We start from the raw sequence: 25,383 nt of genomic DNA, 5'->3' as shown, positions 1-25,383 counted from the left end.
AAGCCACAGCTCCCTTCCTCCCTCCTTGCCTCCTTACCTTAGTCCGTCTCTCTCTCTCTCTCTCTCCCTTTCTCTCTCTCTCTCTCTCTCTGATCCTGCAGTCCTCCCCTCCCCCTTCCCATTGCAAAAGGAAAAACAGCCCTCTTCTGGCACATAGATATATAGCTCTGCAGGAGAATGTAGAGTACAGTGGTGCCCGCTAGATGCTTACCCCGATAGACGACTAAATCACTTCACGATGAGTATTTTGCAATCGCTATTGCGATTGCAAAACGGTTTTTAGATGGGGAAAAGCCGCTTGACAACGATCGGTTCCCTGCTTCAGGAACCGATTTTTCGCTTTCCAACAATCAAAACAGCTGATCGTTGGGTTTCAAAATAGCCGCCCGCTGTTTCAAAATGGCTCCTCACTGTGTTTCCTCGCTTTGCAGGCACCAGAAAATGGCCGCCCTATGGAGGATCTTAACTTTACGATGAGGTATTTCGCCCATTGGAACGCATTGAGCGGTTTTCAATGCATTTCCATGGGCTTTTTACTTTCACTTGACAACGATTTCGTTCTACAGCGATTTTGCTGAAACGGATTATCGTCGTCAAGCGAGGCACCACTGTAGTTCCATGCTGGAGAATATGGAGATTCCCTACTCCCAATTTCAACTGAAGGACCTGGCTCCTTAAGAGTCCAGGAGCTTTTGCTTTCAAAAGAAAGCAAAAATACAAAATACAAGCTTCATGACCCAACAGGCACGCAGGTAATAAAGCAACCCAAGTCTGAGGGTATATTTATTTCGGGTTTGTACGCATTCTTATGTAGAAAGTGCCTAGTTTAAATTTAAATTTAAGTTTAAACATAAATTGCAAGGCTATAGTCCAGTCATGCTGACTGGTGAAATTTTTGACTGACTGGTGAGACATTCTAAAATTTTTCAAGCCCTGTTCATAGCACCCCAAACAGCAGTGTCAACCCTGCAACAACAGGGCAAGCTTTCTGTAACACTGTCTTGACAAGCATGGTGGGGGCTGTTCTCCAGAGCCAACAACTCCAAGGAAGTGCATGGCAGAGGCAGAGGCATACATGCAGGAGCCTTCAAGGCAAAAGAGTCCAATTCTTTGTCTTACTGGTCTGAGAAGGAGTCTGTTCAGGGATGTATGGCCAAGGTGGCAGTAGGATTGCTATCTTGTCCACTAACTTGGAGCGAGTGTTCTCTTATGCTAGAGACATTGTCAGTCCACAGTGCTCATGCCTGGAACCTGAATCTGGAGGAAAAGCTCATTTTCCTTATGGTCAATTTACCATTGCTGGGCTTCCCTGAAGTCCCCTTTAAGTAAGAGAGAATGGCAAACTGCTCACAGTACTAGGTATCCCATGTTTCAGTCTATTGCCCACTCCATCTGCTTCTTTCATTCTTCCAACTGCTACTCCATGACTGCTCACTCATTCAACTGTGCTGTGCCCGATGCTGTTGGCACAGTTCCCACTGCTGCTCCAGTCTGCCTGCCCGTGCTGCCCAGGGTATTTGCCTCCTCTCCAAGGCGACCTGTCCTCCACTTCCTCAATGCTGCTTGTATTTCCTGCTGGCATTCACACTGTTCAGGGTTCAATCGATATGCCCATTTCAATTATTTTTTAATATCTTTGCACTGTTGGTTGTTGGTGTGCACTCTTTTTTGTTTGTGTTATTTTAAAGAAGGGAAATCATGGCTATGTAAAATTCATATTGACTGTAACAGTGTTCCGGATATCTGGAAATTTCAAATCCCAAGGGCTGTTCTGAATCTGAATTTTGGTGCTAGTGCACATCCCTAGTTTCCACATGCTTCAGGCAATTTATTTAGCTGTGTGTTAACTTTATATTTATTCTAGTTCTGGACCACTGCATGGGTAAGATTGTGCTGAGGGCAGTACAATGTATTTCAGATTCTGAGAGAGTACAGAAAATTTCTGGATAATTCCTAAGAATCTCAGATTTTATTTTTGTATTTGTAGAAACATTGATCCTTTATTGCTGTGAAGACATGTTTGAAAGCAAGTAAAACTTGAGTCTAGATTTTCTCAGAAACCAGAGTGGAACCTGTAGGCAGGGTTAATCACCTCACATTGTCTCTTCCCTTTATGAGGAGTAAACAATGCAGAACTGCATAAAAATTGAGTGAATTATCTAGGAAAAGAGAAATAATTCAAAATCTGCTTTTCTCAGTTCAACGCAGACAGAAGTTGCTGAATTCTGCTTTTCCATTGTGCAAAATTCAATTCATGTGGACACAGAAACAGCCACAGAACTGTTTACAGGCACAATTCAAAGTCCTGGTTCTAACCTGTAAAGCCCTAAATACCTTGGGTCCAAGCAATCTCAAGGACTGTGTCTCCTTTTATGAGCCTGCCTGAGTGTGAACATCACCAAGAGAGGCCTTTCTCTCAGTCACACTACCGTCACAGGTACATTTGATGGGGGCAAGGGAGAGGACCTTCTCTGTCGTGACTCCCTCCCACAAGAGGCCAGGCTGGCCTCACCTTTGCTGTCCTTCTGCAAGTAGACAGAGACCTTTCTCTTCAGGCACGCTTTCCCTTAGTGCCTGGCTGACTGAGTGAGTGGGTTTTTTAAATGAATTGTTGTTCCTTATTGTGGTTTTGGTGTTGCTTTTGTTTACAGTTTTTTAGTGTGCTATTTGTTCAATCCTTTGTACTATGTGTATCTGTTTTTAGTTTTAAATGTCTTTTAATGTTGTAAGCTGCCTTGGGTCTTTTTTAAGGAGAAAGACTCCATTTTCCTTGTTCTGCTGCTTTTTGCCAGGTGTTGTTCAAGAATAAAGGCCTTCACATTTGATGCTTGTTCACACTGAAAAACACATTGAATCTACATGGCAAATGGATACTGTTAAAGCTATTGTATAGTAGCAATCAGTCATCATTGTTCTCTAATTTTTTTGTATGCATTGAGGAGAGGCTAGTAGCAGCTTTCTTTCATGACAGTTAGGCTTAGCAAAGCCAGACGGGAAGAATATGTGCATATCCTAGTAATCCTAGTAGATTTCTGGGTGATTTGTAGTAGATCAGCAAGGATTTCTGACAGCCAAAGCCAAGGTGGGGGCTGTATAGACTTTTCTCTTTATAGAACTGGCGTTTGCATTCTAGTTCAACAGGAAAAATCTTGACAGTGATGATTTTCAGTAATTAGACTTCCCTCCATCCCACAACTCCCAGGGCTCCCACATAATTAAATGGATCCCAGGGGAACCTCAGGACTGGGAGATCAGAAATGTCTAATTTCTGAAAAACCACCACAGCTAATAACTTGTGTAGCCTAAGTTATGCGGTTAAAATGTAAAAATGCCATTATATTTTTTGCTTCTTAACTGAAATATAATAACGTAAGAAGAGCTCCGCTGTCTATCTTCCTCTATCTCATACTGGTCCCATCAGATGCCTCTGGGAGCACACGAGACAACTAGATACTTGTCTCCTGATACCCCTCCCCTGCATCTGGCATTTGGAGGTACCTCCCTTTTAATCCTGGAGATTATACATCCCCTTCATGGCTTGTAACCTGCAATGGACTTTTCCTCCAGGAATCTGTTCGATCTCCCTTTAAAGGCACCTAGGCCAGATGCCATCACCACATCCTGTGGCAAGGGGTTCCACAGACTAACAACACGTTGGGTAAAGAAATATTTTCTTTGGTCTATTCTCACTCTCCCAACACTCAATTGGAGTGGCTGTCCCCTGGTTCGGCTGTTGCGTGAGAGGGATAAGAGCTTCCCTCTATCCACTTTATCCATCCCCTGCATCATTTTATACGTCTCAATCATGTCCTCCCTCAGGTGCATTTTCTCTAGACCAGGGGTCTCCAAACATTTCAGTGAGAGGCCACATCATAGCTCCATATTTTTGAGGGCCGAAGGAAGACACATGCCTTTGCACACTCCTGCACACAACCATCTCCGCATGCACGCACACATGCACGCACATCCACACTCATGCACGCCCACCTACTGGGCCGGATAAAAAGGCAAGGCAGGCTGGATGTGCCATAGTTGGAAGACACCTGCTCAAGACAAAAGAGCCCCGAACACTGTAGCTTTTCCTCATAAGGGAGGTGCCCCAGAGAACTGCCATTTTGCCACCCATTCTCCCAGTTTGGAGAGATCCTTCTGGAGCTCTTCACAATCCCTTCAGGTCTTCACCACCCAGAAAAGTTTCGTGTCATCTGCAGACTTGGCCACCTCACTGCTTATCCCTGGTTCCAGGTTATTTATGAATAGGTTGCAAAGCACTGGTCCCAGGACAGTTCTCTGGGGCACACCGCTTTTCACCTCACCCTATTGTGAAACGTGTCCATTGACACCTACTCTCTGTTTCCTGGTTCTCAACCAATTCTCAATCCATAAGAGGACCTGCCCTCTTATCACCTGATTGTGGAGTTTTCTCAGCAGCCTTTTGTGAGGGACCATGTCAAATGCCTGAAAATCCAGGTATAACTGAAAGTTATATCTTGTTTCAGTACAAGAAAAATATATAATTTCTCTACTCACATTTTTTTTCAATGTCTCCAAGCTGGCAACCCTAGACCTGTGCCTGGCCCACTAGGAATAAAATATGCCAGGCTGCCAAATCAGACTGTTTGAGAAGCACTGAATTACGTTGTAATTTCTGATTAGTTCTAGTACTTAAAGCTAATTCCTGTTCTTAAATCTTTTGCATCGGCCTCTAGTTCATGGGCCTCTCGGTTTAGTAAAAACAAAATAGATCCTGAAAATCTTCTTTGTGAAAATCTGAAATCTCAATAGTCACCATACCTTAATGCACATGTGATCCTTATCAATACACAAGTTATTTGAAAAATAAGATAATTTCAAGAGTCTTAAGTACACATTGAAAAAGATGAGAAATACAAAATAAATTCATATCAAGCACTGAAATAATTTTGTTGTTTTTAAATGATTCGTTAATTTCCCCTGTATTTAAATCTCCTGTGAAAAGAAGAAACAATATAATAAAGTTTAACAGGGATAAGTACCAGGTACTGGATCTAGGAAAAAGAAATCAAACACATAGTTACAAGATGGATGATACCTGGCTTAGCAATACTACAATCAAGAAGGATCTTGGATTCATTGTGAATCCAAGGTGGAATTGTAGATCATAAGTGGCTACAAAAAAGGCAAATGCTATTTTAGGCTGCATTAACAGAAGTATAGTTTCCAAATCCCACAAGATATTAGTTCCCCTCTGTTCAGCGTTGGTTAGGCTTCATCTTGAGCATTTTGTCCAGTTCTGGTCACTGCACTTCAAGAAGGATGCTGACAAATTGGAACAAGTCCAGAGGAGGGGAACAAGGATGATCAGGATATTGGAAACCAAAAGACTGCAAGAACTGGGCATGCTTAACGTTGAGAAAAGAAGACTGAGGGGAGATATGATAGCACTTTTGAAATAGTTGAAAGGCTGCCATTCAGAGGAGGGGCATGATCTGTTTTCAATCATCCCAGAGTGCAGGACATGTCATAATGTGCTCAAGCTACAGGAAGCCAGATTTCAGCTGAATATCAGAAAAACTTCCTATTAGAGCAGTATGACAATGGAACCAATTACTTCAGGAGGTGGCGAGTGGTCGAACACTGGAGGCATTCAAGAGAAGTTTAGACAATTACGTGGCAGATGTTCTTTGATTTGTATTCCTGTGTTGAGCATGGAGTTGGACTTGATCGCCTTATAGCCCCTTCCAACTTCATCATTCTATGATTCTGTGAAACACAACTATCTCTTTCCTGAAGAGAAAAGGAAAAAAAAACAACCCTCGTTCCATCCCATTTCTCAAGGAAGAATAATCTCTGTTTGCTTGCCTGCCTGCCTGCCTGCCTGCCTGCCTGCCTGCCTGCCTGTGATGCTGGCTGGCTGACCAGCTTGCCTGCCTGCTTGCCTGCCTCCTGCCTGCTTGCTTGGGAAGTGTTGTCTTTGATATGAATTAATTTCTTTCAGATGCTTTCCTACAGACAGCTATTCAAGATTATGCAAGAATGCATATAGTTACCGAGTTGTCTCTACAGAAGAAAATATAGAAATAATTAAGTAAATAGCTTTTAATTTTTCTTGAAGGTGGAAGAGATGGTGCAGAATCACATGACGTATTCATTACAGGATGTAGGAGGTGATGCTAATTGGCAACTAGTGGTTGAAGAAGGTGAAATGAAGGTAAACAAAACATGATATTGTGTTATTTTTGAAATGTAAACTAAAATTAATGTTATACTAATACAATAAATGGAAATTGTTATACAATATACAAAAGGGTTTTTTAAAATAAAAATGATGTAAAGCAATGATTATATTTAGGACCATTTCTTACTGGCACTCCAATTTGTAAGCACATTGCACATAAAGTGAATATGCAAATAGCAGAGGTAACAGAATTTAATATTACTGTAATTTTTGTTCTTTTTGGAGGATATCTGCTTATTTAACAATCATGTCCAATGTGTCTCTCATTCAAACAAACAAATATTACAAATTATAGCATGTTTTGGCCCTGTGTTTTTGTAATCACTTTTTGATAACTATACAAGTCACTTGAGCTGAGTCAGTGAATAGATCACTGGTCTTATTCAACTGAATAATTCTATAGCAGAGTTGGAATCTGAACAATGAAGTGACTGACTCTGCTTGTTGATTCATATGCTTTGTATTCTTCTTCAAATTGCTGGGTTTTTTAATGTTTACAAATGGCATTACAGTGTTTCCCTCATATAATTAAAATACTATAAATATCTAGAGTTCTTTTTATTGCTCATAAGGTAACTCCATTTCCTGTGGGATCCAGTGATTAAATAGATTTAGATTTAAGCACAGCAAATGTTCTCTAACATCTTTTGTTTCTTCAAAGGTATACAGGAGGGAGGTGGAAGAAAATGGCATTGTTCTGGATCCTCTGAAGGCCACACATGCAGTCAAAGGAGTTACAGGGCATGAAGTCTGCCACTATTTTTGGAATGTTGATGTTCGTAATGACTGGGAAAGTAAGTGACCCCACTGGTTATGTCTGTTGGTGTCACTAGTATATAAAAATTACTTGTCCAATTATTTTGTTTTGATTGTTGTCTCTTTTCCCCCTCATTTTTAGCAACCATTGAAAATTTCCATGTAGTAGAAACTTTATCTGATAATGCACTCATAATCTACCAGACACATAAGGTAACTTTTTCTATTGCTATATAATACAGTGCCTTAAAACTGCCAGTTACCTTGTATGTTTCAGAGAGCTTACCACTTAAAAGTGGTAATCCTTTCTGGTGTGGTTTGACCTATGACAGCATTGTTGCACTCTGTGTAGCAGGCCAGGTCAGATAAGGAAAGAGTTAAATCTGTTGTTTTAAAACTAGGCAAGGACAGTTTAAAGTTGTTTTCTTAATCATTCTTATGGTGGTTGTTGCATGAGGGGAAGGGCATTCATGTAACCAATCTTTCCGAGGACCCTTTGCCCTCCAAAAAGTCTCATCAATCAGAGTGGGTATCCTGCACATCTTGGTCTGTGCCTCCGTGAGATGCTAGCAATGTAGGGCATTGCCTAAAATCTCTGTCCAGTTTTGGGCAAGCCCCTTTCTCCTTGCAACTCTTTCCAACATGGGCTGTAAAATGCCCTGCTTATATACTGCCCCATAGTGCTTAAAGCATTCACAGCGGTTTACAATTTAATTATGCAGGCTACACATTGCCGCCTCCTCATATGGCTATCGCTCCAGAAAACTTCCCTGGCCACTCTCTACCCATGCCAGATGCTATAGCCATGAATCAGCCAGGGGGCAGAGCATTCATGGGCTTCATAGGACCTGGTCACCTGCTTTCCTCATCAAAGGAAAGATAACATGCAGTGCTCCAGAGTCTACTAGATTCCAGCTGCCCTCCTTTGGAGACTTTGTAGAACAAGGCATTGTGGGCTGAGTGTCCTAGAGATTACACATACTGCAATAGTACAAACAGTTTTAATCCCCCCTTCCTCCACCTATGGTGTCTTATTCTGAGGGGGAAAAAACCCTGTGCCAGGTATTTAGAATGTTGTAAGTCGTACAGAGAGATGGCTGGGAAGGAGTAAAGTTCAGAACAGTGCCCATGAGGAACAGAGGGCAGCAAGGATACCTTCAGACAACTACTAGATATAGCTCATGATTACTCAAGTTATCCATCTGTTTAAATCTTTACTATATGTCAGTCAGTTAATTCCTCAGTTATACCTTGACAAATCTGCAAAGCAGTAAAATTGTGTGCAAGATATTCTGATGGTTTTTTTCCAGTTGATGCAAGCATTTCTTGCTACAACAATCCTCTTTTAAAAAGCATTTTAGTGGGGAGAATGGCAGTAGAGGCATTGGAATGCTTGTTCGAAAATACTGCCTGGCACACGTCGTTTCGTCGTTTAGTCATGTCCGACTCTTCGTGACCCCATGAACCAGAACCTGGCACACATCTTTTATTATTACTTTTTTTAAAATCCCAGTTTAATCAGAACATTGTTTTAACCACTATGTCATGAAACTTCAAAGCCTTTAGCATCACCATGTTTCTTTGGAAGCTAAAAGTAGGCTATAAATCAGTGCATTAATTTAAATCTCTTTTGATACGAACTCACTTGGTAATCTTCAGAAAACTGTTCTTTCATAGACTGAGCAATATGGAAGTAAAAGTAAAGGGCTACCTTACAAGGTTGTTGCAAGAATTAAAACAAGGTAATATCTGCATGAAGTGCTTTGCACACTCTAACGTGCAATATAAATGCCTGCTGTTTTTCTTTTCTTTCCTTGTAGAGAGTATGGCCTGCTTCTCAACGTGATGTGCTATATTTGTCTGCTATTAGAAAAATACCGGCTTTCAATGAAAATGACACTGAGACATGGATTGTGTGCAACTTCTCTGTAGAGCACGACAGTGCTCCTGTAAGTACATTTCCCACTCCTCTTTGTTTACTGCTTAAACATTGTAGCACAGAAGACATGCATATCAGTCAAAAGAAAAGAATAATGCAGACAGCAGAGAATCTTAAGAATACATGGAATTAATAACTTTCTTTTATCTGAACTGAGAATGGAGAGGCAGTGTGTGTTACAATATGCTTTCATAATTAGTACTGAATCAAGATAACAATCTAAATGTTTATGTTTCTGAACAGTTAAACAATCGGTGTGTTCGTGCCAAAATAAATATTGCTATGATATGTCAGACGTTGGTAAGTCCACCAGAAGGAAACAAGAAAATAAGTAGAGACAACATCCTATGCAAGATTACATATGTAGCAAACGGTAAGGCATGTGTCTTTTTTAAAGTTCAATTTATATTTAGCTATGTTGTCATATTGGGCAAAACAGCACTACATCGCCCTCTAATAATAAAATTGTAAACACCATCAAATTGTTATTTACATTATTTATATACATGTCAGTTTGAACCAATCTAATTAAAATCAGATAAAAAAAAACACTTTTTATAACAACATTTCCTCATCTAATTTTGTCCAGAACAGTCTAAAATGCTTTCTATTGAAAGTATGTCAGATCCACTGAACTAAACACCACTGAATTTTTAAACAACTGTCTCCATCTTTTGAAATGGAGAATTGAGCATTTTAGACTTTATGCTTTCAGAACATGTATATGGGGCTATCTCATATATTACACTGCATGAAGCCTAAATTTGTTCAATAGAGGAGTAACAACTACTCCTATCTTCTTCGTGGTCTCTGTGAATGCACACTAATGGGTTTAATCTGTGCTTGCACAGAGGTCTCCTGAATGTTCCAAAACTTTTTTGCTACGTTCGTGAAGAACCTTCCCCCTAGCCCACGAGGTCTGTCCGCCCTCACATTTACCTCAGTTCCTTTTTGCCACCGCTGCATGAGGTCTCTCCTCGGTCGAGCTGCTGCATTGCTCGTCGTTTTTCTATGAAAGAATATTAGGACCATTTTAATTTCTATTTTGGACTTTTCTTAATAACATATATCGCTAGATAAGTACGGTACATTATTTGGACTTTCCCCCTTTTTTACCTTCCCCCCTTCAAAAAGTGCACGTCGTGTGCTAGTAAAATTCCCCTCACAGATGGCCACAACATCTGCCTCTTCTGTCTAGGGGAAGTCCACCAAACCTCATCTTGCCAGTTTTATAAAAACCTCACAAAACAGGCTTTGAAATTAAGGCAACAAAGACTTAGATCTTTTTTGTGGGGAAAAATCCCTTAAACCTCAGACAATCGCCTTGCCTCATAGAGCGCAACCTCTCACACAATCTCCAGCACCATCAACAGTTTCTTCCTCCGCTAAATCTAAGACTACTCCTAAATCTAAATCAAAACCACCAAATTCGGATGCGTCGATACTGGTACCAAAATCTCCTTCTATATCAGCCACTTCTAAGTTTAAAAAGCGTAAAAAAAGCTAACACCCTTCTTCAAGAGTCATCTTTACAACAACTTCCACTACAAGATCAACCTATAGTGACTACTGCATCCCCAGAAGACGTTCTAATACCGCTATCCAGTCAATTGGAGTCACCTATCCTTGCTGTGTTTCCAACATCTCCGGTTAATACCTCAGAGGCTGCAGTGATTCCCAGATCACTGCACTCCAGTCCAATATCGATAGTACAATCAGTGTCGGCTTATGAATCCAATCATCAATATCAAGTACCCAATGTTTGTCCTCTCTGCCAGAGGTTGAAGAAAGAACATCATACATCTCAAATATAACTTCATGGTGCCAATACCGTGAGACTCGCTACCCCATCTGGGTCTTTCACATCTCAAGAACCGTATGGAAGACATAGGCGAACTAAGAGGGTCAGTCTTTACAAGCCTCCAGACTACCATGACCCAGCCTATGGAAGCTCTCGTTACCGAGCATATTGGTACTATTCTGCCGAGCTCAAATTCCATCCAGAAGGACAACACCATCACCAATGTTACCATGATTCTGATTATTCTGAATCATCGATATCGCCCAGATATAGATCACGATACCATTACAGCTATTGATCCCGATCATCATTGGATGACAATTCCATTTCATCTGCCTCGGTACGGAAATATAAAACAAAGAAGCAAAGGACTGAACATCCTGAGCCCAGCCAGGTACCAGCCCAACAACAAGAAATTCAACAACCTTCATTACAGACCTCTACAACTGATACAGTCCCACAGACAGGAGCCATCAGTACCAAGCCCTCACATAAAGGGCATATCAAGGATCGTACTTCCGCAATATAGACTCAAATGACCCCAGTTAAACTACAACATACGCGATCGAAAACAGCTCCTAACCAATCTTATCCCACTTCCTCCACCTTGTCCTCTCACTCTCTTTCATGTGATTCCTCTCACTTGGATATAGATCAAGAACCACTACCCAACCTGCCTACTCCAGATTCGGATACCCTTACCAATAATCCACCCTCTCCTTCTGACAGTTTTTCTCTTATTCGCAATTAGTTCTTAGAATAGCCAAGGCTATGGAACTTGATATTCAACAGCCATCACAATACAATCTGATAAGGTGTTCGAGGACATTAATGAGGAACAAACTCTGCCTCCCAGCATGAGCTTCATTCCATCTCTACTTGAGCTCACCAAACAAACATGGTCAAAGCTATCCTCAACTTCACAGATGTCCAAGAAGGTGGAAAACTTTTATAAAACACATAGTGATAATATTGTATTTCTGTTCAAACACCCACCTTCAAACTCACTGATCGTTGACGCCACACAGAACGCACGCAACCGATCCAGCGCAACCCCTAATAACAAAGAAGGCAGAAAACATGACATAGCAGGTAAAAGGAACTATTCTCTAGCCTCTTTTCGTCCTTCAGGATGCCAACTATATTGCAGCTACAGGAACATACCACCGCTACTTGTGGAATAAGGCACTCCCATCTCTCCAATCTGCCATGGGTGAATACAAGGCAAAAGGCCTCACATTTCACCAGGAGGCAATAGCCCTTGCACGTCAAGAGAGGTTTACAGCTAGGCTGATCATTGATGCCTCTTCTCGGTAGTTGGTTTCTGCAGTAGCATTACATAGATATGCATGGTTGAGATCTACACATATCCCAGATGACATCAAAATGAGAATAGAGGACTTACCATTTGATGTCTCTGGTCTTTTCGATCAGAAGACAGATGAGATATTGGAGAACCTAAAAAATTAAAGAAAACGGCCAAATCATTTGACTATCAACAATCATATTACAAGCCTCAGTGACCACAGTAGCATCACCCATATAACTACCAACAATAGAGACCATATTCTGATAGAAACAAGTACTCAAACCAACCAACTTCTCCATCTCAGTCTTGGCAGATATCCCAAAGACCACACACAAAACAACATTTCGGTCACTCACAAAAAAAGAGCAAAAACGCAACTTTTGATTCCTCGTATTCCAGACCTGAAGAAAACATCTCCTCCTTCAAACACTTGCTTCTCTACTTACCTTCCACTTGATCGATAATCACTATTGACTCACGTATACTTACAAAAAGAAAGAAATAATAAAAATATATATTATATATTTCCTTTACCTTGCAAACAAGAACTATGTCTTCTCATCTTAAACATGCTATGCTTCCCATCCCTGCTCTGTTAATAGGGAACTTAACTAGTACATCATATGAAAGAGACTTCACATGGGAACATTGGAATGGATGTTACGACTCTCAAATTTTTTTTTACTTCAATCGATTTACCCGATATATATCACCTCATCACTATACACCAGAATCATCGAAATCCCTCAGACTTACGAAAATCAACCTTTTCCACAACAGCAGGAATACTCATCGAGTGCATGGCACTCATACTAACTTATTCATATATTTTGTTAATTTAGTGTTCAACTACATAGAACACCAATTCGCGGCCTGTCAGACTCAGTCTCAGGAGGTTGCAGATAAACAGACAGTTCTCTTCTACCGAATCCACTATGAAAGCCAACAGAGGAAAATTAACTCTCACTTATACCAAAAAACAAACAAACACACTCAGAATTGTCCTCTACTCCTGTCACTATCCCAATATAACTACACAGTCCCTTAATGCCCCTTAGACACTATGACGTCAACAATCCTTCACTCAAGATTAAGCAAAGACTGCTCACTCCAAATTTAACATTTCATCTTCTCAATCTATCAACACATCCCTCAGCAAGATGACATCTCATCACTCTACATCTCCCACTACAGCTGTGATGACGAGGTAAAGGTAAAGGTAAAGGTTCCCCTTGACAATTTTTGTCCAGTCGTGTTCGACTCTAGGGGACGGTGCTCATCCCCGTTTCCAAGCCATAGAGCCAGCGTTTTGTCCGAAGACAATCTTCCGTGGTCACATGGCCAGTGCGACTTAGACACGGAACGCTGTTACCTTCCCACCGAGGTAGTCCCTATTTATCTACTCGCATTTGCATTCTTTCGAACCGCTAGGTTGGCGGGAGCTGGGACAAGCGACGGGCGCTCACTCCGTCGCGTGGATTCGATCTTACGACTGCTTGGTCTTCTGACCCTGCAGCACAGGCTTCTGCGGTTTAGCCCACAGCGCCACCACGTCCCTTGTTTCCCATGATGACGAAACAAACAACAATTCTATGATTCCCCACAACCGCATATGCAGGTCTCTTGGTATAGCACTACCATCTGAAGGGATGTGTATCGCGAAAATTTGAAACACCACTCAATATCTCTACACGTTACAACCTGCAACTAAGGCACTCACAGCATTCAAACCTATTACCACGACAACATTACCTAAATCACAATAGACAGCACTTCTGCTCCTATTGTATCAACATACAAGGAGGCACACATTTCCTTCTAATCTGCTATCTTTGAATACAAATTTCAAAATCAGGACATCAAACGCCATGTACTTCCCATGTCTTAAGCATACAGACAACCAGCCAAAGACATGCCCGGCATAATCTGTTTTCTCATCCACAAGAGAGCCCTTGACCAGGAAGTTTTCCTCGTTCATGTAAAGCCTGGACTTGCCCTGAAATCCATGTTCTTCTAACACACCAATATACAATCTTTTATCCAACATTAGCCATTGGCCCCTGATCCCTATGGGACTACTTCATGGTAATTTCAGACATCTCACCCCATATATCCATTGTTGTCTATCACTCTCTTTCTACACGTGATATCCAAAGTCATGAAACATCGTACCAATATAGGTGGATGGTTCCACAGTAAACAGGACAAGCCTGCCTCACCATATTATAGGCAATGGCCAACTACTCCCATCCACCCCCTATACCTCACCTCTTCATACGACACCATGGCAAGACGTGTCATCCGCATCTACACCACCTCCACCTAACAGCTTTGGAAAATTTCTTTGATGGACTCTGCTTTGGCATTTCACAAGGTGAAAAGCATCCCTTAAATTGGCACTTCAACACAATCTATTTATCAAGGTTTACCTTTCAAACATTTTACCATACTACCACAGTATTCGAATGTTACAATGATGTTGAAAATCCAACCAGAAACCTTTTCAAAGGTCTGACTAACTTTCGACAGTCAATACCTCCACCTACCCCTCAATGATCTCTGCCCACAGTGATAAGCTGGTTCTTACACCCTACCTTTAATTCAAATCCAGCACAACTGCCAACAATGAAGATGGACTCCCCATCTCTCAACCTATAGATTTACTGGTCGTCTTCCATTCCCTGCTACTGATCGACAAAGATCACTACATATATCACATGACACAGGGACTCACATTCTCTGTTCTTCAGGACCAGCCTTTTTCAGAAGACCTGAACACCATTTATGCTACAGTACCACATGCAGAAAGATCTGAAATATTCTCAAAAGCAATGCTCTGATGGATTATTTCCAACTCTCAATTGACATTTCAGCATGTCAAGCAACCTCTACCTTTGAGGCTTATTTGGCAAGGGTGATAGCCTTTTCCGCAGTGTTCCTACACGGACTTCTGTTGTTGGGCATCCCAAAGCTGCCACTTGGGCAATACCTGCCATGCTTGTCCCACGTCACAAGCCGAGCTTAACAGCCAGAGACAATGCTACCTCTGCCAGAGCTTGGCTTTCTTCACTTCTTCCGTGACGTCCCTCTGCCTTTAAAGTAAGCTGGTTAGTCACCCATTAGTGTGCATTCACAGAGACCACGAAGAAGAAAGAGAGGCTACTTACCTGTAACTCTGGTTCTTTGAGTGGTCATCTGTGAATTTACACTTCCTGCCCGTCCTCTCCTCTGTCCGTCACTCCTGTATCCTTTGATGCAGCGGCGGGCAAACCTTGGAACTGAGGTAAATGTGAGGGCGGGCAGACCTCGTGGGCTGGGGGTTGGTCCTTCATGAATGTAGCAAAAAAAGCTTTGGAACATTCTGGAGACCTCTGTGCAAGCGCAGATTAAACTCATTAGTATGAATTCACAGATGACCACTCGAAGAACCAGAGTTAGAAGTAAGTAACCTCTCTTTCTGTTACATGTACTCACATTTCATGAGTTTATTTGCATTTGTACATGTGTACTTAAAGCCATAAGTATATGATTCACAGTGGCCTTCAGTCTGGATCTGGTCAGATTACAGAGGCATGATAAAGATGACTCCTAAATTAATTTTCTTTCTCTGTTACATTACATTTTAAATATTTTACACCATGAATCCCTGTCCTAGTTTCGTTGTCCCTCCTTTTAAAAAGCTCTTCCAAAATAGTTCTGCATTGAACTGCAGCTTCTTTTGCACTCCTTATTAAACAGTAGTATCTCAGAATTGTTCTTAACAGTAATATCTTTACCCATTTTCTGATATTTCCTCCCAGCCCTTAAAAAATATCAAAAAGAATTTTGGTTTTTGGCACTTCAATTTACTGACACTAAGTATTTTATCTCAAAGACTGAAGCTTTCTGTTTAATAAAATAGTGATTTGGATCCTGAATGCTCTGAGCAGAATTGCAGTTACACAAAGGAAATTCCCATTTATCCTTCCTCCCAGGGTCTCTACAGTTTCCTTTAGAAAAGCCACCATTAGAGGTAGGCTACAGTAGGAAGGGGAATCTGGAGAAGTGGGGAGCCGAAGCAAGAATAGGAATGCCTCCTTTTTGTACAGGAGAACCACCCATCCATTTTGGAGCACCATAGTAAATGATGCACTTCATTTCCTACACAGGGCATTTACTGTGAAAAGAAATAGAAAATATTAGTTCATTAAAACTGTTTGCATCATTTTAACTGCAGTAAGCTGTGGTGAGGATTCTAACTTCATGTGGTATGGCATACAAAAATACTATATAGTCTTATATTGCACCAAATTCTACTCATCATTTGCTCAACAGATCTATGTAAAATACAGCAAACATATGCATTGTCACTTCTAATGCTCAAACTATTTCAAAAGGCAATAACATTTTTCACAAAATAATCTATCTAAAGCTTGCATTTTTAGGTTAGTAACCCCTATTTAATAGAGTGCAACCATGTAAAAGTTACAGTTAAAGTTAAGACATATGGCTAATAGTTTTCTCCAGAACACATTATATTACACATCTTTTTTATTGTGGGGCAGTATAGAAAAGAGCAGTAACTTTTCTAACTGCACTGTGACACTCTAATGAAAGCTGCTTCACAGAAGCTAGGCTTCTATTTGGTATTGCTTTGTAGACAGTTGTAGACATTATGACTTTGAAGGTGTATTCATGCATCCTTTTACACGTAAGTTACAGTTCCACCATAGAAGGAGTAAAAGAAAGGGAATGAAGATATTAGTTTACAGTCACATGCCTATGTTGTTTGGTTGGATACCTGAAAGCCCTGTACAAGATCATATATATTTTATATGCTCATCCACACCTCCAGTGTATCACCTCATGTAAGATATTACAGCACTACTTTCAGCCCAATGCTTGGAGCACTAGGCCACTAGGACAGAAGTGAAGAACCACTGGTTCTTCCAGTTGCTGTTGCAGTTCAACTCCCTTCAGCTCCATTCAGCATGGCTAGTGGTCAGAACTGATGGGAGTTGCAGTTCAACAACATATAGAGGGTCAGAGGTTCTCACCCCAGCCCAAAGTGTATCCTGAAACTTTAGGAGAGTAGCCTGCATTAAATTCCACAGCTTTGCATCCAGCTGAAGAATTCTGGTGCAAAATAATTACCAAGTATGTTGGTAACTTCCATTGTATTAAACAATAGACATGATCTGGCCTTTCAGAATTCCAGAGGAAATAAAAGCTTTGTTCTTGCAATTACTAGAAGTTCAATGATTTTTCCTCTTGACAGATTGTCTAAACTTTCGCAGCTATCAAAGAAGATCCAAGTAAAAAGTCTTGCTTGAAAATGTTTAGGCTTTAGGATATTCTGCCCTTTCTACTGCTATTATCATTTTTGTTTGAATATTTTATTTAAATGTATGTCATCTTCACTTGGCCTAAAGGTTTGAAGATAATGAATGAATGACTACCCTTTCTGCATTTGGTATCCTCCACTTGTGTTATTCTACTGCCCCATCACCCACAGATAAAGCAGCCACCCTTAATAAAACTGCTTGTTCTGCATAATGTTTTTAAATGATTTTATGATATTTGTTATATTGTGATGTTTTTATTATGTATGTAAGCTGCCCCAAGTAGATTTTGTCTAGGGGGAGCGAGGTAAAAATCTAATAAAAGTAAAAAGTAAGTAATAATACAGTAATTGGCTGCTGCTTCTAGGTGCATTTATATATGCGTTGGCTTGAAATTCTGTTCCATAAGTCACACCACATAAGGCTGATGATATGTGGCATTTTTTAGGAAATTAAAAAATCTTTATTGTCCCTCCCCTCAGGTCCCAAGGCTTTCATGCAATTCATTTCATTACAGTGAAGGTTTTGGTGGCAGCAGGATTGGGGGGGGGGGTTAATTTCTGACAATTGTTTCCACTGCAGTACCCTGTTTCCCCCAAAATAAGACCTAATCTGAAAATAAGCCCTAGTATAATTTTTCAGGATGCTTGTAATATAAACCCTACCCCAAAAATAAGCCCCAGTTAAGTGAAACCCCATCCTCCACCATTGTACAGCAACCAGAAGAAGATGAAATTTGAATAAATGTAGATTGTTGTACATGAAAAAAAAAATAAAACATCCCCTGAAAATAAGCCCTAATGCATTTTGGAGCAAAAATTAATATAAAACCCTGTCTTATTTTTGGGAAAACGTGGTAGTATAGTCATTCCAGCAGCAGTGATTTTTGGAAAATAAAGACTTCCTCCATCCCATGACCCCCAACAACTTCCTCACAATAAAAAAGATTCCATGAAAGACTTGGATCTTTTGTGGAGGAGAGGAGGACGAAATTGGGCTTTTTAATTTCCAAAATATTGCAGCAGCTGATGAATTTATCAGTCTTACAGGACAGAACTTATGGAACAGGATTTCAACCATCATATCAATTGCAAAAAGACTAAAATGTTCTGATATTTATTCATAGTGAACCCTGGAGGTTGGGCACCGGCTTCTGTATTACGAGCTGTAGCAAAACGAGAATATCCCAAATTCTTAAAGAGGTTCACATCATATGTGCAAGAGAAAACAGCAGGAAAGCCTATTCTGTTCTAGTGTTGACAGGTATGTGATATTTAAATGTAAATTTTCCTATATACTATAATTTTGTTGTCATTGGATGTAACCATTGTGTATGCAGTTACAGTATATTGAATTAAAATGGTTAAGTAGGTTGTTTGAAATCTTGCTATGATGTTGTGCAGGTGAAGGATTTTTAATTGATTGAGGAGAATAAAGTTTATGAAGCAGCATTATATTTGCAGGATGTTGCTCTTGACACCAAAAATGTCAACATCCACTATTTTTCTGAAGGATCTTGAAGGGTGTTTAAAAATTGGTGCATTTTGATTCCTTGTGCTTAGTATAAAAGTTTAAAGTATAAATACTAGTTTTACTCTCTGCAAGACTCAACAGTGGATTGCTTCAGCTCTCAAGAATGATAAGTAATTTTGTAATAGAGAAATCTACCGTATTTGCCGGCGCACAAGGCGACCGGCCGTATAAGATGACCCCTCCAACAGGAGGAGGAGGAGGAAGAGGGGAAACGGGCGAGCGGCGGGTGAGCGAGCGCGTGGCTGGCTCAGCGGCACGGGGCGGCAGGCAGCCCGGCGGCAGCTCAGGCATGGCAGCAGGAGGGTGAGGAAGAGCGGAAGAGGCTGAGTGGGCGGCGGGAGGAGGAGGAAGAGGAAAAGGGAAACGGGTGGGTGGCGGGCGAGTGAGCGTGCGGCTGGCTCAGCGGCGCGGGGCGGCGGGCAGCCCGGTGGCGGGCTCTGGCCGCTGAAGCATGGCAGGCTGTGCTTCCCTCCCTCCATCCAGACCGAGTGCCTGCCTGCCGCCTGCCTTCCTCCCCGGCCAGCGTGGCCCCACGTCATTCAGAGCACCCGGCGTACAAGACGACCCCCCCCCACTTGGAGGCATGTTTTTGGGGCTCAAAAAGTCATCTTGTACGGCGGGAAATACGGTATTACAAGTGAGAGAAGGCATCTTAATAAAAATCTCTCAGCAGACCCAGAAATGGTTTGTAAACATGTGGTGGCTAATAGATCATCCTTGCCATCTGCCTGAGAAACCATGGGGCATTAATAATATTAAGCTCTAGAATAATCTCTTCTTTTTGTCTTTTCTTATTTATTTATTTATTTATTTATTTATTTATTTATTTGATTTATATCCCGCCCATCTGATAAATCTATACCACTCTGAGCGGCTAACAACAATATTAATACAATTATAACAGCATAAAATAAAAATCTCGATTAACAAACATAACAAATCATAAATAACAGATAAAGAGAAAAATAAATTAAATTAAATTAAATGCTGGCAGGAGGGAAGGCCTTAACATAAAGCCATGTTTTTAGCTGAGTTTTAAATGTGCCCAGGGTAGGGGCCGCGCGAATCTCAGGAGGGAGATTGTTCCAAAGGTGAGGAGCCACCGCCGAGAAGGCCCAGTTTCGTGTCTTCTCCCTTCTGGCCTCCCTCGGCGTCAGGCTCCTCAGCCTCACCTCCTGGCTCGCGCGGGTGATCCGGGTAGAACTTGGTGGGTGAAGGCGTTCCGCCAAATATCGAGGTCCCAAACCGTATAGGGCCTTATATGTAAGCATTAAAACTTTGAAGTCGATACGGAAACGGATGGGCAGCCAATGCAGTCTAGCCAGAATAGGAGAGATGTGATGGTATTTTCTCCCTCCAGTGAGAAGTCTGGCTGCTGCATTCTGCACCATCTGAAGTTTCCGTATCAACCTCAAAGGTAGCCCCACGTAGAGCGCGTTGCAGTGGTCTAATCTTGAGATTACAAGCGCATGCACTAAGGTAGTGAGGGCCCCCGTGTCGAGATAGGGCCGCAGCCTGGCAATCCGCCAGAGATGGAAAAAGGCGGAGCGGACCACCGACGCCACCTGTGTTTCCATGGTAAGCATCGGGTCCAGGTGTATGCCCAAGCTGCGGACCCCACTCACCGGAGTCAGGGTCGCCCCCCCAAACGAGAGAGTCGACCAAGCCACCAACCACGGGGGGCCCCACCCTCAGGACTTCCGTCTTGTCCGGGTTCAGCCTCAGGCCATTCTCCTGCATCCATTCCAGTACGGTCCCCAGGCAGCGCTGGAGGGACAGGACGGCATCACCTGCAGTTGGTAAAAAGGAGATGTAGAGCTGGGTGTCATCAGCATACTGGTGACACGATGCTCCACACCCCCTGATGACCCCAGCTAGCGGCCTCATGTAGATGTTAAATAGCATTGGGGAGATAATCGACCCCTGTGGAACCCCACAATTGGAGCTCCACGGGGCCGAGACACTCTCCCCAAGCTGAACTCTCTGGGGACGGTCCTCCAAGAAGGAGCGGAGCCAGGCTAATGCCAGGCCACCGATTCCCAGCTCAGAGAGTCTCCCCAGGAGGATACCGTGGTCGACGGTATCAAAGGCTGCCGAAATATCGAGGAGGACCAACAGAGACGTTTTGCCCCTGTCAGCCTCCCTCAGCAGGTCATCATACAGGGCGACCAATGCCGTCTCTGTACCGTGGCGCGGCCTGAAGCCCGACTGGAATGGATCCAGGGCATCTGTTTCATCCAGGAGAGCCTGAAGCTGGTCTGCCACCACCCTCTCCACCACTTTGCTCATGAAAGAAATATTGGCGATGGGCCTATAGTTGCCAATTTCGTCCGCCGCCAAGTTAAGTTTCTTTCGTATGGGCCTAATGAGTGTCTCCTTGAGGGCAGGCGGAAACCTGCCCTCCAGGAAAGACCCATTAATTATTGCTGTGGCCCATTTCTTGTGTATCAGCTTTTTCTATTGTGCATTCAAAGCCTTTAAAGATAGCCTTTAATTGCTTTCAAGAAGGTACTCTGTACTCTCTTAAGAAATTTGCTTATGAATGACAAATTTGCAGAGGAGAGATATAGAACTTCAAGGGTTTTATCTTTCATGACACTGTCTAGATTTTGGTGGCAAAGTGATTGGAACTGAAAATTCCATTTTTTTCTCATTAGCAATTGGAACAAGGCTGTGTGAACATTCCATGTTGGAGAGATGAACCAAAATGAATGCTCCAAACTGGAACGTAGGATCTACAGTCTTCTGGCCCAAGTCCTGGATTCTCTATTCAATTGAAGAAATACTGCAATGCCATAAAGCTGAATTTTCACTGTCTTCTGCTAGCTCACTTTGCTGAATTGGTGTGTAATTATAAAAATACATGTGTTGATACATGTATATGGCTCTACTTTATTTGCTTGCTTTAGAGGAGAAAAATACAACTTTGGGTCACCACCTTGGTTTATTGCTTTAACTTTTGAATAAATTTAAAAGCTTTTGTTTACTGTTGAACTTCATATGCCACTCGCACAGCTCTAGTTTTTGTGTATGTCTAAAAAAGCACAAAAGACAAATGCACATATAGCGTACTGTATGTGCTTTATATACACAAAAACCTGTGTGTTGTAACTTTTTTCCCTTTTGGGTTTTCAGTAAACTCTGTGTGTCCTTCTGGAGGGGATTTGTGTTTGCTTTGTATAATCACAGTTCATTGCTGCTGGTTTCTATGATGAATCATCTTATGTAAAACTTCCCTTAATACATGAGGGCTGTCAAGGTCCTTATGACTTTGCCTTTTCTATGGTCCTACTCCTATGAAGACCTCCTGCGTTCTGATGGAGTAGGTATGAAAAGCTTTATCTTTTCCCCAGATATCTTTATATTTCTATTGTATTTTTTAGTTGTGTGATATGTGCTACAGAAACTTGGTTATGGAACATGATCCAGAAATTTCTGTACAAAGGGCATAGCTGCCAGAAAATGCTACTGCAGTGTCTAACCAGGATAGTGGATGAGGGCATTTTCTTGCAATTAGATTTACTGAAACGGGGAGAAATTACATTATGGTAAGAAGGCAACATTCCCAGTCTTGGAGAAAGAGCAAATATGCTAGTATCCAGTGCTGCATGTTTGTTTTTTCTGTTTTATTAAAGCTGTGCTATGAAGTTCATGTACAAAACCTTTCATATGTAACATTTCCCCCATGATCTGCACTGTAAGATATAAAAATCCACAAAACAGTGCAAAGTTCCCCTTAGTTGCTGTGAGAACTAACCTTTCAAGGATCTGCCTGCCTGTTTTTACGATAATACCAAGAAAAAACATGAGGAATGGAACTGTGGAAAAGGCTGGAGGTCCTGTGGAGGAATTCCTTGACAAAATGGAGATTATTTAGATGACTTTTTTTAGCTGTTAGATCAGTTTGTGTATATAAAGAGACAAGATTTGGATATATTTTTGGAAAGAAAGCAGAAAGACTTATTTCATATAGAGTAGCTGATGTCTGAAAATGAAGACAGTACTTTTTAATGATACAGCTGATGAAAATCTTTGAGGTTGGAAGCAAATTATTTCAGGTATGGCTGGTGTGTCCTTGGTATGCTGTAGACACACTAAAGATATATGCACATACATTCAGATTTCATGCTTTTTAGTCTCCTTTATTTGCCTTTCTCTAAATAACGTGCATGGAATATGCCTTATTACAGAGTAACTCTGATCATGATTTGAAAATGTAGAAAAGTGCCTATGGGGTAATGTGAGTAAGGCAGATAAGATGAGAAATTAGATCTGTTTACTATGTCAGCAGTAAGCATTTTATATACACTTTCGTATACCTCAAATTTGTTTAATCTTTTTACAATCAACTGGAAGAAAATTATTTGTTCACCATAGCCACTGATGGGAACTTCAACAGTGAAATAATGCTTAGATCCCCGGACATAAATTTAACAATTTGCCATTTCTGGTAACGTTCTTAGACCATATGCAAGTAACCTTAATTTAATTGGATAGCTTTATTTTGCAAAAAAGAGAGGAAAGTTTACAAAGCAGTATATAACTCTTAATATCATTAGTTGCATTTGCACTAAATGTGATGTATTTTGCAATTCTGTAAATAAAAATTACACTAAAGATACTATTTGTAAAGGATACATTTTACTTTTAGACAAGTGGTGTCACTTCATTGGAGCTAGCCCTGCCCAATTGATCATGCGAGACTTCTTGGGATTTATAACAAGAGTTAAATGCAACATAAAAGCATTTCTTAATAAGTGAACAGGCTTGGTCAGTAAATGCCAAGTGTTGCACCCTTTCTTCCAGAATAGGATATATTTTTTTCTTCCCCACCTTTTGATTGGCTCTTTTAAATTAATCATTTCATCCTCTGATGTCCTTTCTGCCAATTGGCAAATACTCCTGTCACTATTAATTTAGTTTTGTATGAACTGATCTATACATTTACTCTTTGAATACAGAGCCTTCTTCATAGGAGGCTTTATGTTCTAAGCATCTGTTGCCTTGAAAGCCTGAATCTGCCACTCCTCAAAAATAATTCTATCAAATGCTGGACTTCACTCCTTTTTATTTAGTTGCGGTTGGAGGTGGGGAGAGAGTCAGGAAACAAGGGCTGTTCATTTCTACCAGATTTTAAAATCATGTTTGTTTTTTAATTATTTTTTGCAGTCTGACTAAATCTTATACAGTATATATTTTGGGGTTAATGCTCTTTCACCTTGAAAGAAGTTACTCCTAATTTTATTGGGCTGAGCTGGTTCATAAGAAGTTGTACTGGTTCTCCTTAATCAAATTGTCAAGTCAAACTTTCACTGATCTTTCGCCACCTGTTGTATAGATGACGCTGTATTTGAGTTGCCACTGTTCATCTACATACTCAAACATGAATCAGTTTTTAGAGTATCTTGAGTGTGTAGAGTGTGACTGTTCTATGATAGCTTTATGATCCTGTTAACTTTAAAGAAAAACTAAATGGAGATGGCTCTTCCATGTTACAATCACAAATTTAAAAACCAGTATTTAAAAATGAAAAGTATTAAAAGATATTATAAACCAATTTCTGCTTTTGTATTTATTTTTCCTAGTCAGAAATCAAGTTATTTCATTTCTTTAAAATTAGTATGAATGTAAAAAGGGTTAAATAACAGTTGTTCATTTATACTAATAGAGGTGCTTTGGAGTTTAGATTAACAGAAATTGAGATAAAGCTTTATTGACATTATGCCATAACATATAAACTCTGAACATGGTATGTATCTATTGCCTGTGCAATTTATAAAACTAGAAAATGGGCAGGTCTTGTATGTGGTCATCTGTGTGTGCCAAACATCCAGGATGACCTGCTAGGAAGCCTCGTGGCGCAGTGGTTAAAACGCTGTACTGCAGCTAAAACTGTGCTCACGACCTGGGGTTCAAATCCCAGGTAGCCGGCTCAAGGTTGACTCAGCCTTCCATCCTTCCGAGGTCGGTAAAATGAGTACCCAGCTTGCTGGGGGGGCAATGTGTAGCCTGTATAATTAAAATTGTAAACCTCCCGGAGAGTGCTTCTAGCGCTATGGGGCAGTATATAAGTCCAATAAATAAATAAATAAATAAATACATGTTGTGGAAGTATGCACGTTAGAGAGCAAAGCCAATGCTCCTTGTATCCCTGCATACAGAGAGTCGATTCATCAGTATTAAGTATTAATAGTGCTTTTAATTGAGCTATATGGTGAATGTAAGCTTAACCATTGTTTCCTGACAACTCACTTTGGTGCTGTTTGGGCCAGAGCACACATCTGAGCTGACAGTTTTTATTTTTATTCCCATATTCCAATGGCATAACAGGCCCTCCATGGAACTTGATGAATACGGGTACCAGAGTTTACTCTTACTATAGAGACATTTTCCTCTTCCTTGTCATTGAGACTCTCACAAGGGCAAAGAAAGAGAAGCATGTGATTGAGATGCTGAATGCAGGGACTGTATTGTTACTGTCTTCTGCATGTGCTTGTGCATTCTACC

General features: G+C 41.1%; 1 protein-coding gene across 3 annotated transcripts in view; it reads left to right on the top strand.

Annotated features, from left to right (window-relative positions):
* Positions 1-24,433, top strand: part of CERT1 (ceramide transporter 1) — a 90,623-nt gene extending 66,190 nt beyond the window's left edge. For all 3 annotated transcript variants that reach the window (XM_072992662.2, XM_020804041.3, XM_020804040.3), the window contains 7 exons: positions 6,095-6,190; positions 6,879-7,011; positions 7,116-7,186; positions 8,794-8,922; positions 9,156-9,285; positions 18,470-18,606; positions 21,534-24,433. In XM_072992662.2, the coding sequence (XP_072848763.1) occupies positions 6,095-6,190; positions 6,879-7,011; positions 7,116-7,186; positions 8,794-8,922; positions 9,156-9,285; positions 18,470-18,597 (687 nt within the window). In that variant the 3' untranslated portion in view covers positions 18,598-18,606; positions 21,534-24,433. The remainder of the gene's footprint in view (positions 1-6,094; positions 6,191-6,878; positions 7,012-7,115; positions 7,187-8,793; positions 8,923-9,155; positions 9,286-18,469; positions 18,607-21,533) is intronic.
* The last annotated feature ends 950 nt before the right edge of the window (positions 24,434-25,383 follow it).

Source organism: Pogona vitticeps, chromosome 2 (assembly GCF_051106095.1).
Source record: "Pogona vitticeps strain Pit_001003342236 chromosome 2, PviZW2.1, whole genome shotgun sequence".
NCBI classification, from domain to species: domain Eukaryota; kingdom Metazoa; phylum Chordata; class Lepidosauria; order Squamata; family Agamidae; genus Pogona; species Pogona vitticeps.
This window is presented reverse-complemented; position numbering and strand designations above follow the sequence as displayed.